The 18,776-nt window shown below is 38.1% G+C and overlaps 1 protein-coding gene across 2 annotated transcripts; it reads right to left on the reverse strand.

Moving 5' to 3' along the window:
- Window positions 1-408: 408 nt before the first annotated feature.
- RCN2 (reticulocalbin 2) lies at window positions 409-16,443 on the reverse strand. 2 transcript variants are annotated; one of them, XM_025884378.2, is made up of 7 exons: window positions 16,116-16,443; window positions 15,619-15,724; window positions 12,737-12,933; window positions 7,062-7,175; window positions 3,248-3,344; window positions 2,231-2,370; window positions 409-1,703 (listed from the first exon to the last, which is right to left on the reverse strand). In XM_025884378.2, exons 1-7 carry the CDS (start codon window positions 16,257-16,259, stop codon window positions 1,551-1,553), a joined length of 951 nt encoding a protein of 316 aa, XP_025740163.1. In that variant the 5' UTR covers window positions 16,260-16,443; the 3' UTR covers window positions 409-1,550. The 2 variants fall into 2 exon arrangements, with proteins under 2 accessions (XP_025740163.1, XP_025740162.1); XM_025884377.2 differs by having other exon boundaries at window positions 2,231-2,373.
- Between the last annotated feature and the right edge of the window lie 2,333 nt (window positions 16,444-18,776).

The following is an 18,776-nucleotide window of genomic DNA, read 5'->3' on the forward strand; positions in this document are numbered from 1 at the left end:
GAGAGGGAGGCAGATGCTGTCAATTCTATCAGAAAAGAGCTTCAGGTTTTCCCAAATATTCATTAAGGCCTCGTGAAGCCCCCGGAATGCTATGTGTTCCATAGAGGACACAACTTTAGTCTGGGAAAAGATTAACAGATAACGTAGCTGAACTCTTCCCCCACAAATCAAAGTAATTTTTTAAAAAAGAAAAAAAACTGTGGGTAAGGGCTAGGAAAACTCAAATTCTTCACCTTCTTACTTTTCTTATTCCCCCCAAAGGTAAATAAATTGATCTCCAGAATAAGGTTAAAACTGATCATTTAGGTATAGATAAATACTTACCAAGTATGATTTTACTTTTAGTATAACAGATACTGAGCTCTACCACTGATAACTAACCAGTTCTACTGCTGATTTCAACCTGTGTAATTTTTTAAGATTTTATTTATTTATTTGAGAGGAGAGAGAGGGCATGAGCAGGGGTGGGGGACGGACAGAGAGGGAGAAGCAGACTCCTTGTGGAGCGGTGAGTCTGACATGGGGCTTGAACCCAGGACCCTGAGATTATGACCTGAGCTGAAGGCAGATGCTCAACCGACTGAGCGCCCCCAGCCTGTGTAATTCTTATGATCATTTCTAGCACCAAACAGCAAGACCACATTTGTTACAATAGCAACTGAAATATGTCAGGTATACATTCAATTGTAACATGATTCTTTTATCAAAAAGGAAAAAAAAAACAAAATAATAATATGCAGCAAGAATAATTCAAGGTTGGAGAACACTCACTACCCAAATATAGGAATGGATAAGGTAAGATAATGTATAATTCAACAAAACCTATTCTAAATTCTAGGTTTATCTGGGAGATCAAAGAAAAACAAACATATAAAAAGATAGGACATTTCATTTTTAATCAGTCAAAAATGAAGAGTTCTGGACAATGTCAAATTCCACACACCATAATGCTATAGTTACACATTAAATATAATTACTATCTATATATATGCAAAAATATAAAGTTCTATTTCATACAATAAAACCCTTTATAGAAACCATTTTAAAAGTAAGCAGAACTTCTCAACATTAAAATGTGAGGTATAAGTCCTTTCTAAAGGTTCCTTTAAAGGTTTTAAAACAAAATGCTAAATCTAAAAACAATGTCCTTTCTGTCAGTTCCCAAGTTAAATCTACTTAAAACAAAAGAAAAATTGATAGCTCAGTCACATACTATTTAAATAACATTGTTCAGGCATCTCTAAAATCCTCCATTTTTTCAAGTATGGAAAGAGAACTCAAATATCCCACAATACAGTACTAAACAGATGGAATATTTAGGATTTTGTCATATGGCACAATATTGTTTTATTTCTTCAATACATTTTGAAATAAATACCAGGTTTTGTTTCATTTTTCTTCTAAAAGGCCAAAATTACAATCTACATTTAAGATCATTTTGATTGTGGTAAGACTTGAGTGTAAAATATAACATCAATATTTTATCACAAAAGTAAAGCTGGTAACAAGGTATAAAAGAAGACAGTATTCTATTCAGATCTACCCAGGGATTAAAGTTCATCATGATAGAAATATTCATCATGAAGCTGTCTGCCATAATCTGTAGCTTCACTGGTAAGAAACAAGTCCTGGTTCTCCAGAATCTCTGCTTCCGAGAGCTTTCTGTCACTATTCAAATCCATTTCATCAATTAGGTGAAGAGCCTTTAAAACAAAATAAATCAAGTATAGTAAGTATTTTCAGCAAGATGTTCACGTTTCGATGTGATTTGATTTGTCAAAATCATTCAGGTATGCCAAGTACTCATTACTGTCTGAGTATCTCAAAATATTACATATTATAACCAGGGCTGTCTATGCTTTTCTCATTATCTTCTTTCTTAATTTCTGCTAGGTTCTGCCTCCTCCCTACTTAACTCCTATTTAGGATATCTCAAGGTTAAGCCAAATTAACGTAACCCACTTTGGGCCCCTATAGGTAAATTATAAACTTTAATTATTCAATTCACTGTGTGGTCAAATTAATACATGATATAATCTTAACTTCCTTGTCTCCCCGACAATCTAAAAACAGCTCACAGATTTCAGTCAAGAAATAGCAATGCACAGATCCTAAACAATCAACTCTAATACTTCTTTCTTCAGCTTAAGGCTTTGAACTTCCTTTCCTATCACTAGCACCTAATTTGGGGGAAAAAAAAGGGTATATATAGTCATTCTGTAACACTCACCTCTTCTTGTGCAATGCCCTGATTATTGGGTACTACCCAAGACAATAGCTCTTGGGGGTCAAGCCTGCCATCAGTATCTTTGTCATAATCATTCAAGAATCTATCCTTCTCAACCAGTATCCACTCTGGATCTTCATTTGCTGCTTAATGGCAAAAATAAAACACAATAAATATCACAAGAATGTAACATGTATCCAATAAGAAGTTTGGTACATCCCTAGAATAAAGGAAATGAACTTAAAGCTTACTACGTAAAGGAAGCCCAATGAAACAGATCTACTTATCTGACAAGTCCTGACATAAGTATACACTATATGATTTTCCAAAGTGACACTTAAGTCTTTAGACTTAAGTGTTTTTAAATCGATGCTCAGAGTTTTTAAATCGATGTGTATTATCACAAACTAGTAAGTCTGTTAACTGCTGCTATCTAGTTTTCCCACAGTTGAGCTGGGTAATGTTTTTATGTACATCGTGTGACTATATAAAGCTTCCTACATGTGCTTAGCAAGTAATACCATGTGTAATTTTAAAGTGAAATTCACAGGAAGTGATGCTTTTCAGCAACAATTCTGTCTGAAAAGACAGCCGTGAATAGAAAAAGCTGCATATGCAAACTCCTCAAATTTCAAACACTCAGTAAGACACCTTCTACACCAGTATTTTCTCTTTTAAGATCTATGCAAAGGTACAGGATTTTGTTTAAAAATATCAACCTTTACTTTCTTGCCCATTTGAATTGAGAATGACATTATTTGTTTGAAAAGGAAGAAAAATCTTTGAATCCGGACGTGGAACTGAAAGTGAGCGAGACCATGTTCTCACGTAAGCTGTGAGTCCTTCTGTTTTGCTTGTATTGTATCTAACTTGGGAGAACAAGGAGAAATCAGGCGCACCTCTTTCTTGTACCATTTTCCTCTGTCAAACACAGCTCTCAATGAGCAAGACTGTCTCTCAATTCCTTTCTTCTTTAATTCCATGCTTTTTTCCCTCCTTCCACACACCCAGGGTACTTACTTGGATCCCGCCTATAGTCACCAAGAAATTCTTCCAAACTAACAAATCCATCACCATTTTTGTCATGTTCTTCTAAAGCCTCTTGAATGACAAATTCCTATTGCATGTTCATAAAAAAACAAAATAAAACAATTTGTCACAAAATTTTCCCACCACCACCTGAATCTATTCCAGTATAGAACTTCTTTAGGAATAATCATTTTTGTTGTCCATTCTTGCAAGACAATCTTTCTAAACAGTGGAATTTAGAGGCAGGAATAAAACCACAAGTACTGAGTAGCTTTAAATTCAACATCTTTAAGCTTCTACTAGCAAGAACTCCGCTTTGCCCTCCTAAACAACCTCAGCACTAAACTCAAACTCCTATTTTCTGCATGTTTCCCTCCTTCTCCAAAAGGACACTTCCTACTACCCTGCTCTTCCTTAACTCCACTTTCCCTCCAGTCCATTAACAACCCTAAAAGAACCCTTATCTTGGATCCCTCTGCCCAGAACTGTTGTTCTGCCTCCAGATCTAAAGCAAAGGTGCCAGGCCCCATAAACCTACACCTCCCTGCTTCCTCTTTCACCAAATCTACCCCACCCACCCCAAACTGCCCCAAATCTGTTCCTCTTTCTTATCATGGCTTATCAACCAGTCCTCTCTAACCCCAAGATTACATGATTTCTAGTTATACTGGACCCAAGATGACCTGCTTAATGGCCAGCTATTTCAGTTCTTCTCTTATTACCTTCCTGTATCTTCTACCTTTTCTTACTTTGCCAGTCTCCACCCTGCACAGGAGACCCACATCACGTTCTCCTTTATTTCAGAATCATAAAGTCTAAAAGAAAGAGAAACAGAAATACAAACCTAATCCTTATAAATTTTTTCCCATTTCAGTGGGCTTTCACTGCAGCTTGGAAGTCTGTCTCTGCCTCAGTTTCCCTAACATATACTCTAAAGCTGTTTTTTGAAAACTCCACTTTGAGTCTTACCAAAACACTCTCCAAATACGCTCTTGGCAAAGACCCACCCATTTTTCCAAACAAGGTACAAAGGCTTCTGAAATGCCTGTTCACCAGCATTGCATTCTCCCCTTTAATTACCTCTATTTTTATGCCTATTCCTCTCATCCTTCCCTTCAATCTCAAGAATTAAAATTATCTTTCCCCCTTCTCTAGAGTGAAGGCCTGAACAGTCTTCCTAGATCCCATCCTTTCTCATTTCCTGAGTGCTTTCTTTCATTTTTAACTCTGGCCTCTCCTAAGGCTCCACTCTCTTCTCTGTTAGCTCCTTCTTCTATGCCTTTAAACACATTCAAGTCCCCTGCACGCTTTAATTGCCATCCTGGTTTCTTTTCTCCCATGCCAGGTCTCTTATAGGTTACGTTTATTATTCTCATTTCCTCACTACCTGCTGCCACCCAAATACCTTTCAACCTGGATTCTAGCATCACAGCTGTAATGAAAATATATTCTCAAAAGTCTCCAATTCTAGCCAAACCCAAGGGTCTCCTTTATATCTGTATGAAATAACACTTAAACACAAGTTGTTAGTTTTTAAAAAATCAAATGTTACAGATTTTATATATAGAAATCGGGATCTTAACCAGAGATCCAAAAATTACTTTTAGAGAATCTGAGAATCTCCTGAAATTATTATCCCATATTTTGTGTATATGAGCATATGTGATTTTTCTGGGACAGAGTCCATAGATTGCCTATTTTTATTTATTATTTTTGTGAGAGAGAGAGAGAGCTAGTGCGCGTGTCCACACACGCGACTGCGAGGAAGGAGGGGTGTGGGGGGAGGGGGACAGGGAGACTCTTCAGCAGTCTCCACACCCAGTGCGAGCTGGGCGCTATGCTCGATCTCACAACCCTGAGATTATCACCTGAGCTGAAATCAAGAGTCGGATGCTTAACCTACTGAGTCAACCAGGTGCCCCTACTGCTCCTTATTTTTAAAGGAGTCTTGATCCAAGATAAGTTAAGAATCCCTGATTAAAATGACTATTCTTCCATTCAAGTAATCCTCTTGGGAAACAACAGACTTATTTCAATAATGTTGCCATGGTTAAAATAAATTTTGGAACTTTATGAATGAAAGTTTCTCTAAATTCTAACTTTTAATCTAAATCAAAATCACCTAGTTGATCTTGCACCCTGCCTTTTCCTTTATCAAATATATCCTTAAATGAAAAAGCGATTCACCAAAACAAATTAAGGTAAATACGAATTAATGAAGCTGCTCTAAATGAGACACCACTTTATGGTCACACCTCTTATGTGCTGCAATCAACTCCAACTCGGCACAATCAAAGAACATCCTTTCCCATCCTGACACACCCCATTCTGTCAAAGGTACTACCATTTTAATCATTTTACACAAGCTCAAAACCTCAGAGTCATCTCTGACTCTTCCTTTCTCTTCTCATACTTATTTAGTCAGTCAACATTCCTGCTTGTGCTTCCTTCAAAACGATGTTCATGTTCATTTCATGCCCTTGCCACATCGTACTCTCGGGCCAGAGCGCGGTATGCCTAAGTCATTTCATTGCTTTCACTGGTCATTCCCCTCCCCAGTCTTCAAGTCAATTATTCCTTAATTCCCCAGATAATCAATATCCATCATGCTCTGCCTGCCATGCTAGGTAGGGTGCAATTAGCTTGTCTCAACTTAATTTTGGCACTTGAACAAATTGTTCTCTGCACTGTTCTAAAATTAGGTTGTGTATTTTGTGCCAAGTGAGAAGCCAGAAGCCTCAATGGCTAAAGTGGTGGCAACAGTCATATCTTGCCACTGAACTATGGAGAAAAATGTTATCTGCAGCCTTTTTATTCAAAGGCAGCAGCTTCTAACCATGACCCACTTAACATAAAGCTGTATCTTCCCTCCCTGAAATATCCAGAGAACCAAGCCACACAGCTAGAGGCTGAGGCTAGACAATAAACCTTAATATAAATATTTAGTCTATTTTCTACAAAGCTATTTATTGTATTAGTCTTTACTCTCCAACATGACAGTTTCTCTTCTCAAGAAGCTTGCCAAGTCATAGTAGGGACTTAATCAATGTTTGTTGACTTAAATCTAGAGTTCAACAAAAATTCTGAAGAACTGGTACTTCTTTTGAGTACTAAAGGGATGAGAGGAGGACTCATTTTGCCTCTTGCTGTAAACACATTAGTCAGTAGCAGCTTCATCACCTCCCAAAATCCTATGAAAAGGGATCCAAAGGTGATAAGTTTTCCCAGAGGCAAAGTTTTTACAAGTGATGTTGTAAACTAAACAGGAAATACTGACGTTACTAATACTGGAAAACAGAGAAAAGTCTGAAAGCTACAAAAAGGAAGGAAATGAAGGTAATGTGACTGTGCAGGAGAAAACAGCCAGGAAGATTTACCTTCTTCCTCCATATGATGGAGATATACCTTCTACCTTCTCATCAGCACCCCTCCCCCCACCACCAGAAACCATTTTCCACCCCTATCTTAAGTGGGGAGAACTTTGGATCTTGCTGTCTCTTAAAATTCCAGTTGCCCCGAAAAACAAACTGAGGGTTCTAGAGGGGAGGAATGTAGGAGGATGGGTTAGCCTGGTGATGGGTATTAAAGAGGGCACATTCCGCGTGGAGCACTGGGTGTTATGCACAAACAATGAATCATGGAACACTACATCAAAACCTAATGATGTAATATATGGTGATTAACATAACAATAAAAATTTAAAAAAATTCCAGTTGCCCCATACAATTCATTTTAATGACTTAGAAAAAAACAGGTTTTAAAGTTTTGGTCCCTCAAGAACTCTCTTAAAACTTTTCTTCCTTACCGTCATATAATCAACTTCTTCAGGATGCTCAAAAGCAATAAATTCTTCAAGATTCAAACCAGGACCTGCATCTTGGTTTGCTTTCTCAAATCGCTTCTTGTCCTTTAAATGAAGCTTTGAAAATTAAACATTGAACATGATTAAGATCTCACCCACATGGAAACATCATTATACATACTTTGAAAACTACATACTATGTGAAATCTGAAGTACATTCTCATACATTATCTTATCTTCCTTCACATCGTTCTCTTGTAGGTTAGAAAAATCACAAACATTTATGAGAAGCAATAGAGAGACAGACTCTAGAGTCAGAGATGCAGATCTGAATTCCAGCAATGCCACTTACCAGTTGTGGCAAGGGCATTTTGCTTAACTTAGGGCAAATTGCTTACCCTCTCTGGTTTTCTCAACTATAAAATCGGGACAAAACTCTTTATTAAGCAATTGGGATGAGGACCCCTATCAAGCAATTAGTAAACCTGAGCATTTAAAAATTATAATACATTACATGTTACATATTATTATTACTGATAGAGAATGGAAAGTAAATGATTTATTGAGAGGGATGTCAGAAATATACCTAAAATAGGTTGGACTCTGATCCTCCCTGTTCTTCTATAGTACTGCACACTCTAACAATCTCAGCTGTTTTGAATGCCCAAAAAGCAATAAATTCAGACTATGTGTTAATTCTTGATATTCCATTATCAAATTGTTTCTGGTCCTTGGAATGACTCTGCAAAAATGTTAACAGGTTTCAGAAAAACAGTCCTCATGTGAGAATACTTTTGGTATATGTATCTAATATTTGGAAGTCTATTCTTGGTAGTCTCTTTATAGTGCTAATAATTACGTATGTTCAGGCATAAATATCAAAAGCTGAAGTGGACCTATTTTGAGGTTAAATAAATCTTCCTTTTTCTCTTTTTGTAAAGTATGCTCAAGTAGTAAATCAAATAGTAGCTATTAGGGACAAGGCTGCTTTTAATGCATTTTTCAAAGGTAATTCTGTAATCAAGAGCCTTGGAAGCCAATAGTGCTATACTGCTAATCCTGCATAAATTCCATTTTGAGTATTTCTGGGAAAAACTCTCCTTTCTATAAACTACATGTATTAAACAGCACATTTAAAAACACACAATTTCAAATATTTTAGGAGCTTTTAATTTATGTGTCTCACTGTTGAAAAGAAATGCTCTTTTCAGTTTTCTAGAATAGAAGTTAGGTGGCCATCATTTACTGAACACTACTTCTTTTACAATGACTGATTTACAGTGGAGAGGCTCACTTCTTCCCCCAAAGAATTCATCTTTTAAACCATCCATTTCCATTAGCCAGTTATACTTACCAAATCATGACAGAAAAACAACAACAACAACAACAAACTTGTTTCCAAATAGCTGCTTTTAACTTCATGTTTCTTAATTTCAGATAACTAGACCAAATAATTTACACTTGATGTTCAGGGGTTTAACATGGGGAGAGGTGGACAAACAAGAATTTGAGATACTTCGTTGAGTCCATCAAGTTCTTTTTGAATAAACCACTATTCAAAATACTAAGTGCTTAGATTTCCTTATGAAAGAACCCTTCAGTTTGGAGCAAAATGTCCATGTTTCAGCAGTGAGAGCTGAATTTGGCCAAATTTGCCTATGGAAAGAAAGGATCTCTTTCAGCAAGCTCAGATTGTTTTTAAAAAAATTAAGGAAAGTAGTTTTCTGGTTCACATTTCTCAGATTTTTAAAATAAGATTAAATAATGAGATTTTAAAAAGCAGTTTTATTCATGGTCATTTGAAGAAAACAATTTAAGAGCAACTCAAATTAAAGAAGCCAATACACAGAAAGACTGTTTTTCCAAAATGGCAAAAGATAACAACAAAAAAGGCTGTCAGTTTCATAAAACCTCAGCACACTTTTTTCTTCTGTGTAAAAATACCATATTCCAGTGGAGAACAGAAAGTGCTACATACAGTAGTAAAAAGGTAGAAACAACCATAATCATTTATTTTCATATTGTAACAGAAACCTGTGAAGCACAAATCTGCCATCTTTTGGTAGACTAATGATTTTACATGAGGAAATACATAATGTGTGATACCAGAACAAAAATCTAGGTCTTAAAAATTCTGATTAGCCACATACCAGATTATATCTTACATAAATAAATATTGCTTGAACATGCACATTCAGCAGCTGGCTTTGGAAGTTACACCAACTGAACTTTTTGCCAGGTAGGTTCCTAAACTTTAATTATCCTGCTTAAAAGTGTTGACTATAATTGTTCATCATTACATAAAGAAATGCTTTTTCAGGCATTTCACAGCACAAGAGGGTCCTTACTACAGGTTATCTCCATTCTCTACATGGAAACTTATGAAAAAAAAAACTTGATGCCTGAATTTTAGTATATGTGCTGCCGAAGCGAGCACTGATGCCTGAATTTTATCTTAAGATTTATTTATTTGAGAGAAAGTATAGGGGGGGAGCAGAAGGAGAGGGAGAGAGGATCTCAAGCAGACTCCTGGCTGAGTGCAGAGTTTGACAGGGGGCTCCATCTCAAGACCCTGAAATCATGACCTGAGCTGAAAGCAAGAGTTAGAAGCTTAACTGAATAGGCCACCCAGGTACCCCTTTGTTGTTGTTGTTGTTGTTAATAGGCTTCCATATAGAAAAAATTTATTTTATTTAGGTATCCAATTACTTTTGTTAGTTAGTTATGGTATAATGTTAAGTCTGTAACTTTGATTAAGACTGATTCATTCTTCATCCTTGCTTTTTTAATTTGAAGAATAATGCAGAAGTTTCTGGGTTCATCTTTATACCCCACGTCCAATTTTAGGGGGTTTATATCAAATTCTAATAAAGCATTATGATTAGGACTTCATGTAGAGACATGAAGAGAGACATGAGATAATATCTCATGTAGGGATATTCCTGGGTTGTCAGAGAATAGCCAATAGGACTCCCATTGAGAAGTGTTCATTTTAGGGATCCATCAATTCCTTAACACTATTAAGATCTATCTAATTCATTCTTAAAAAGTACAGTCTTATAATCAACATGTACTGAGTACCTGGGTGGTGAACACAGTATTAGAACCAGACACTTTTTTTAAAACAAAAACTGTTCAAAAGCAGTTTATATTAATGAGTCCTGTATCTCTTCAAAGTGAGTATTTTCTTCGCAACACCACCATCTGTTACTAATCACACCCACCCAAGAATACAGACTCAAGAAACCAAACACACATATTTCTGTTTTGATGGGATATCATTAAATTTTTTGGGTGCCAAAAGGAAAAAAAAAAAGGACACAATTATAATCTGATTCTAGTAAGATTTTATTATTTATTTATTTTTCTAGTAAGATTTTTAAATACTGTATTTAACTTCTCTTGTTACTTAGCAGGGAAGTCATATCATACCATGGTTTGGTTTTAGAAAAGTCTCAGAACTCGAATGGTGCTTTTAAGATTAATTAATTCCTACAGGATATCTCTAGACAGACAAATCCCAAATCTCATTATCATTTGTTTCTTTTTTAGCACTAAGTAGTAAAAAGACTGATTTCCACTCTCTTCAGTCTGCTCTAAGATGAAGACCCAAATAAGGAGGAAAAAAGTGAAAAGGAATCTTAACTAATCTAAAACTGATATAACCAATGCTTCAACAATTTTAAAAAGCTAATTCTGTACTAAATATTAAATATAAACCTACGTGAATCACACATGCTTTCTTCAACAATATTCTCTTAAATCAACAGAGAACTGTTTACCAGCCCAACTGCTACAATAGTATATTTAATAGTATAGTATAATAAATATATTACTATTTCTCCATACTATTATCCTCATTTTTTTTGATATGAGGAAACTAAGGCATAAGGAAGTTTAATAACTTACCCACAACTACACAACTATTAAATTATACAGCTGGATGTGAAGCTGGGCAAATTGGCTCCAAGGCTGAAGCCCTTAAACTCTACAGTGGTGGCATATGCAGAGCATATGCATAATCATTAGCAGAAAAAGCAATCCACTTTGTGTTAGTGATGGCCTTATAGACTTCAAGTGGCCAATATGATTCTAAAATAAACAGCATGTACAATGATAAATATGGCCACAACAAAAACTAAAAGGTAGATACCCACAATGGGATAAGTAAAGGAAAAGAAGAGGCTCAAATGTTTTCCAAGCACTCTTGACTAGTATTTTGGGAATAACAGTTTGCTACAAGGTGTTTAGTTTTGTTTTTTTCCACATATAAAAACATATCTTTAAAAAAAAAGTCCTTATAATGGGGTGCTTGGGTGGCTCAGTCAGTTAAGCATCTGAATCTTGAGTTCAGGCTTGAATCAGGCTCTGCTCTCAGGGGGAGTCTGCTTGTCCCTCTCCCTCCCTTTCCCCACATGCTCTCTCTCTCTCTAAAATAAATAAAATAAAATCTTTATTTAAATATAAAACGTCTTTATAATTACCTTTGAAATACAGAAGTATTGAAATAGCAATTTAAGCTTATAGTCCTTTGTCTTGAAAAGTTCCTACAAATTACTAAAAGTTCTTATTAATTCCTAAATAAAAATGGTCTTCCTCACCTCTGCTTTAGAAGCATTAGAACAAGACATCTTTTAATTTTGACAAATTAAACCATGAGAATCTACAAAACTCATAGTGATACTAAATCTTCAAAAATGAGTTATTTTAAATGGTACAGCATCTATGGAAGACCATATGACAGTTCCTCAAAAAATTAAAAATAGAATTACTATATGATCGAGCAATTCCATTTTGGGGCATATACCCAAAAGAATTAAAAGCAGGGTCTCAAAGAGGTATTTGTACAACCATGTTCATAGCAGCATTATTCACAACAGCCAAAAAGTTTAAGCAACCCATGTATCCATCAGTAGATGGATAAACAAAGTGTGGTATATACACACAATAAAATATTACTCAGTCTTAAAAAGGAAATTCTCACACACATTACAACATTATGAGAACATTATGTTAAGTGAAGTAAGCTACTCACAAAAAGACAAAAATATGTATGATTCCACTTATATGAGGTACCAAGAGGAGTCAAATTCAGAGAAAGAAAGTAGAATGGTGGTTGCCAGGGGCCTATAGGCGAAGGAATGGGGAGTTGTTTAATGGATTTAGAATTTGTTTTGCAAGGTGAAAAGAGTTCTGGAGATGGGTTGTGTAACAGTGTGAAGGTACTTAACACTACGGAACTGCACACTTAAAAATGGTTAAATTTTATGTGTATTTTATTACAATTTAAAAAATTTTGTATTATTTTATATAAAACTATCTGTTTAAAAATGGGAATGGGCCTCTATATTCTTAATAACTATGATATAAAACAGTTCAATAACAAAAAATAAAATATTGAGATATGTATTCAAAATACACTAAAAAGCAACTTGAAATGAGGACAAATGATGCCGCTGAGAAAAACAGATGCAAGGATACTTTAGGTAGTGCAGAATAAGAAGTCAAAATCTGGCTAGAAAGGAAATCATCAAAATGACCAGTGAAGTGGAACAGGTGACTGCCCAGAGAACAAGGCGACCCCAGTCTATGAGCTCAGGCCCTCTTGTGCTCATTCATGCAGGAAGGAAAAGTGAACTGATATGATCAAAAGGAACAACTTGCGCACTGGTACTCACCTGCCTAAAAGACTCCTCTTCTGCATCATCCAGAGCAGCATTCTCATCAAAGTCGATCACACGATCATACATCTGAATGTTGTATTCATGCCATGACACACTACCATCACTGTTTTTGTCATATTCAACAAACTGTTGTTTTGCTTCTTGCATAGCATAATGTTTAAAAGACATTTGAATCCATGAACTGAGTTCGCCTGTGAGAATTTCCCAGAACACAAATGAATATTGACAATAATTGTGATATTTACAGAAGTGAAGATTTCTAAACTTTCTCTAAAAGAAAACAAAAATCTTGAGTGTTTTCAAATACTGAATGAGAACTAGCCCAGTTGTATCCATAGAAATAGGAGTAGAAGGTGTGAGAGTGGTTTGGAGTCCAAGAATATAACAATATGTGATCCAAATAGAATGCAAACTCTTTGAGTAGAGTTTGGGTATGTTTTGTTCATTGAGGTACTCTAAATGCCTAGAAAGTACCTGGCTCAACCAGTTATTTGTTAAATGAATTACCACTTGGCCAAAATAGTACTTGACTTTTAAAAATTATCATCCACAAAATTGCAGATAACGTTTGCTAACTATCACAGATCTCTCAAGAGGTACAAATACGTTAATAATGACCTATTTATTCTAATATGTATTAGAAAAGTGTTTTCCATTTATGAAAGTAATATAAAGTTTACCTTTAAAATAAATTTTATGTTGAGTTGAATCAAAACCATATTAAGGAAATAATAGATGGTAAGTAGCTAGGACCTAAATTGTGAAAATGTATTCAAGTGACTGAAGTTTGAGAAACATTGTTACAGTATATGTCCTTCAACCATCATAAAACTTCTGGAGAAAATTTTAACAAAAGTTATGGGTAGCATTTATGACTTAAGCCCTTCTTGCAATAGCTCTGTCTTGGTACCTGAAGACATGGGGGAAAGTTTCTAAATCTCTAATGTCCACATTCAGGTCAACTTTAAAAAAATCTATTCAGAGATATTTACTACACTGCATTATGGAAAAAAGGTCATAGGGAGAACATGAATATTTGCAAGGATAGCAAGAGTACAGCATTTGGTTTAAAGGTAACACACCATTTGGTTTAAAGAGTGGTACCCCTTTATTGGTCTGGGGGAGGTCAGGTGAATAGAAAAGTAAAGACACTTTGTCTCTCCTGAAACTCTAAATTAAGGCAGAATTACAATTATTATAGCAACCATGTACTGAACAATTATTATATATCAGACAACATATGTTGTCTCTGATCTTCAAAACAAGGCAATTCTTATCATTTTCCATTTCCATTTCTAATCTAATCTATTTTACAGTTCAAGAAATTGCCCTTTGGAATTGAGGACTCACAGCTGGTAAGTAGCAGAATCCAGATTCAAACCTATGTTTAGCTCCAAAGTCCAAACTCCTTCCACTGAATTTTGTTCTCTTTCAAGAACCTGAGTCCAGTCCTGGACTTTAAAGTGCAAATTAGCAAACTTCTCTGAAGGGTCCTGCAAGTACAATGAGGGTTTCTTCTGGTTTATTTAAAGAGATCATCGTCACATAATAGAATACAGAATGGAAAAGGGGCCAGAAACATGGGTTCACACTTCAGTTCTGTCGTAACGGGCAAGTTTGCCCTCTCAAGTTTTTTTCTCATATGTAAAATGAAGATTTGAACTAAGTTCCTTTTAACTTTAAAATTTTTTAAAGTTTACTATTAAATATTTGAATATTTACAGGCCCTTACAGCCAGGTACCACAGTCTTCCAAATCAATTTTTTCTGTGTGCTTGCTAGGGTAACCAAAGATGGACAGACCTATTCTTAGTGGACAACTACAGTCTAAAGCTTTTATTTTTATTTAGAGAAACCAAAATCTTAATATTCCTGAGGGCACCAATTTTACTGACAATGCATCTTAAATTTACCAATTAGTTTGCAGTTCTCTCTCCAGCAACTTCAGTCCTTATTTGGTAAGCTGTAAGAGTTATAGCAAAATATCTCCTGAATTTTTTTGGAAGATCAACTTGGAAAGTTGATATGGTTCACCGCTTGAATTAAGCAATGAGGAGAGACAGTTGCAAAGCAACTGAATATTCTTTTAATATTCTGTGCATTTCATTTCTGACTGGAGAAACTACCTAAGAGCACTCAGATTTTTTTTTTTTTTTTTTAAAGTAAGCTCTACACCCAACCTGGGGTTTGTACTCATGATCCAGAGATCAAGAATTGCATGCTCCACCAACTGAGCCAGTCAGGTGCCCCTCAGACTTTTTTTTTTAAGTGAAGGATATTAAAAGCTGAATTAAGAGCAAGAAATTTGGATTCTAGTCCAGGCTTTGCCACTCATTTTAGAAAGGCACTTACCCCTCTGGACTTCAGGATCTTCAGCTCTACAGAGAGGTGGACAAGATGATTCTAAGACCCCTACCAGCTGTAATAATTTGTGATTATCATAAATTCACATGCAATAGGTCTTTTTCTACTTAAAAAAAGGTGCAAATCCTTAAATTCCTAATGAAACACATATCAAAAGAGCAATAAATCATGTCATGCCATAAGAAGGTTTCTGACATATTGTTGACACTGATAAAAGTCTTATGAGGAATACGGTGTTTGTTCAATGTATGACTTGCACATATCGACTGAGTCAACGATGTTTATATATTACTGGAGAAAGTCCTGATTTTTACTTGGGACCTATAGCTAAAGATTTTCAGATATAAACCTACTCAACCTACTCAGCATGTCCTTTTTTCCCCTTCGCACAGTACACTCTCATTTGTTGCAACACTAGCAATCTACACGCAACAGACAGCCCTGCTTAAATGTTCGTGTTTCTGTCTCCTACAAAGGGACTTCTCCATTGTTAGTTGTGTAGGACGTCCTTACTTTCCGTGAGAAAGCCATCTGAGTCCAAGTCAATTTTCTTTATGATTGACTTCAGTCTTTTGTGTTGCTCTTCGGGGGAGAGTTTAACATATTCATCGACTTCTTCCTTCGGGGGGGTAAGCGATACACAGAGGGATAAAGCATTACTATCAGTGGGGCAAAATGGTGGAAAAAAAATAAGGCTACCAGAAGCCTTCTCTGCCCAGGGTTTTTGGGGTGACCCACACCTGCTCTCCAAGGCCCTTGCCTCCTACACACCCTCAGTGACCATGCCCCGTGTCGGGAGGGTGGAAGGGAAGCGGCTCCCGGGCCGCGCTATTTCCTCAGGCGTAGAGGCCGCGGGGTCCCCCAGAGAGTGAGCGGCGCCCCGCCCGGACCCCATTGTCAGGCCGCCCGGGCCAGGCCTCGGCTGGCCGCCCCTCTTTGTCCCGGGACAAAGCCCGCGGCAGCCGCGGTTCGAGGCCGGGCCCTCCCAGCCCCGGGCCTGGCCACCTCACCTGGCCGCCCAGTAGCGCCTCACGGTCGTAGTCGCTGCGGTGCTCGCCCTGCGGGTAGTGCAGCTCCTCGGCGTCCCCGGCGCTGGCTGCCGCAGCGCACAGCAGCAGCAGCCCCAGCGCCGCGGGCCTCGGGCCCAGCCGCATCGCTCCGGCCCGCGGCTGACACACAGAGGCGAGGAAGGAGGCGGGCGGGGGCTCAGGCCGGCGGCTGCGCTCCGCGGGTGGCTGAGGACTGGCGGCGCGGCGTACGTGGGGAGGAGGGAACGCGACGCGCAGGGGGCGGTGGCCGCCGTTCCTCGGAGTCGCGCAGCTCGGCGCGCGAGCGACTACTGCGGTGAGGGGGTTGGCCAGGCGGAGGCCTATATGGCCCCGGCGGAGGGGCGGGGCGCCAGGCCGCGCCACTGATTGGGCCGCACGGCGCTGGGGGCGGGCCGCGGCGATGTGGCGGGCCGCTGCGGGCCCAGCAGCTCCTCGGTGCTAGCGGGCGCCTTTCTCTGCCCCCCCCCCGAAAACATGCCCCCACCTTTCTCCCGCCCTGTCTCTTCCCGTCGGCCTTCTTACTGCCAGAAATTCAATGTCCAGTCCATGTGTCCACCCGGCTTGCATCAATGAGAAAGGCTGCAGATTTGGGTGAAAAAAAATATGGTACCTAGAAAAATGTTTGCCTTGAGGAACCAACCTACAGTATGCATTTTCCAGTCTTCAGTGTATGCTTACTTATTTATTTCACCAGAGCAGGACCAACAAACCCAGCTACCGAAGCCAGGTATTTTTATCTGAGGCTCAATTTCGTGACTTACAAGTTCTGTGACCTTGGCCAAGTTACTTGGCCCTTGAAAACCTGTTTGCTTATTTATAAAATGGGCATAGTAATAAGATGACCTTAAAGAGTTGTGAAGATTAAATAATATAATGCGTTTAGAACAGTAGCTGCCACGTAGAGTAAAGTGTAAATAAATATGAGCTTACATCCATGTGGGTAGAAAAGCAGATGATTGTACAGAAGGAATAGCTTAGCAAGTACCCAGGAAAACCTTTATGGATAGAATGCATATACTCGTGGCTTCTATGCCATGTCTGTCTGCAGGTCTATGTAATTTCTGTACCTCATCCTGAGCACACTAAACCCAAAGAAATTTGTAGGCTGCAGCTTGAGCCCTTTTCTTTCATTGATTGCTCCACTTAGGATCAAGCCTTTTCACACAGAAGAAAAGGCTTTCTGGGTCCTCTTTCTCTTCTCACAGCTTCTATTTGGATTGGGAGTAAGAATCCCGTTCCAAACTGAAAAACTGAGTGGGCACAAATCAGACAAATTTCCTGGGTCAGGATGGAATTTTATTGTTTTTGGTCAGAGATCATTGAAAGGTTTACAGAACAGAGTAAGTTCAAATGGGATCTTTTAGGTGTTATAAAGAGGAATGCAGAATAAAGTTTTAAGTTTCAGAGTCTAAATATAGACTATGCCTTAGAGTTGATTTCTCTAAAACAAAGAAAGAAAGAAAATAAAGGAAAAAGCTTTTATCACTAAGCCATTTTAATTTTAACTTCAGTTCTGGGTTTTGAGGCAGTCTGTGAAAAAAGAGAAATAAACGTCCCCAACTCAGCTTTGTACCTATTGTTCTCCAGTAAGTACAAGGCAAACTTTGGCTAGCTTCTGATATGATTCCATTTACAAAGGGAAGGATACAAGGTATTATGGAAGTTCTTCCGATCTCAAAGGCTCCACACATGGAAGTTTGGGGGCAAAGGAAATCTAATGATATCTAAAGAGGCAGTGGAGTGAACAGCATAAATGTCTGAGCATCAGAAGCCATGGGTTCTGTCTTCCCTCAGCCCCTACATTGGCTGCTTTCCCTCCTTGGGCCTGTTTTGTTCCTTGTAGGAAAAGGATTGGGTTAGCTCAGAGGATCTGAATTTGAGATCCTAGGGCTGCTAAGTAGGTCCAAATGGTGTGATAATCTCCAAATCTCATGCAAAATGTTGTGCATATGTGCATTTCTGGAGATGAGGTCTATAGTTTTGCTTTCATCAGAGTCTCCAAAAGATCGATGTGGCAGCCCCTATAGGAGTCTCTAAGCAACTCTTCATCTCTCTCTTTTTAAAGATTGTATTCCTTTACTTGACAGAGAGAGAGAGCACAATCAGGGGGAGCGGGAGAGGGAGAAGCAAGCTCCCTACTGAGCAGGGAGCCCAACGCTGGGCTCAATCCCAGGACTCTGGGATCATGACCTGACCAAAGGCAGAGGCTTAACTGACTGAACCACCCAGGCGCCCAGCCACTCTTCATCCCTTAAAATCCACAGGTTTATGATCTTGACAGTCAGGATTGTTAGGAAGCAGATTATAATAACGACCTATGCTCAAGAGAGGCAAGATTGATGCACTGTCATTACCTGTAATTAATCCATTTTATTCAGGGAAAAATAAGTATTTAAAATAAGCAGACGGTTAATCAAAAAAAGGCCTTCCTACTCAATCTTCCAGACCCAACACAAGCATTTCCTAAAGGAGGCCTTTTCTAACTCCCTGCCAACCAAACTTTTTGATCTCCCAGGTCTCTCTGTTTCATCATTGTTCCAACATTGTGCATATGTTCCTCTGCTCCAGTATTTAGCACAGTCTACTGTGACTATTTGTTGACACCTACTGCAAGAACGTGGG

The sequence above is a fragment of the Callorhinus ursinus genome, unplaced genomic scaffold, assembly GCF_003265705.2.
Source record: "Callorhinus ursinus isolate GAN/ISIS: 27379988/994484 unplaced genomic scaffold, GSC_fseal_2.0 scaffold25, whole genome shotgun sequence".
NCBI classification, from domain to species: domain Eukaryota; kingdom Metazoa; phylum Chordata; class Mammalia; order Carnivora; family Otariidae; genus Callorhinus; species Callorhinus ursinus.

Coding starts and splice junctions, on each gene's coding strand:
- RCN2 (XM_025884377.2), bottom strand. CDS start 16,259: ATGCGGCTGGGCCCGAGGCCCGCGGCGCTGGGGCTGCTGCTGCTGTGC. Junction 15,725..16,115: donor AGGCGCTACTGGGCGGCCAG/GTGAGGTGGCCA, acceptor ACCCCCCCGAAG/GAAGAAGTCGATGAATATGT. Junction 7,176..12,736: donor AAGAGGAGTCTTTTAGGCAG/GTGAGTACCAGT, acceptor TAATTTTCAAAG/CTTCATTTAAAGGACAAGAA.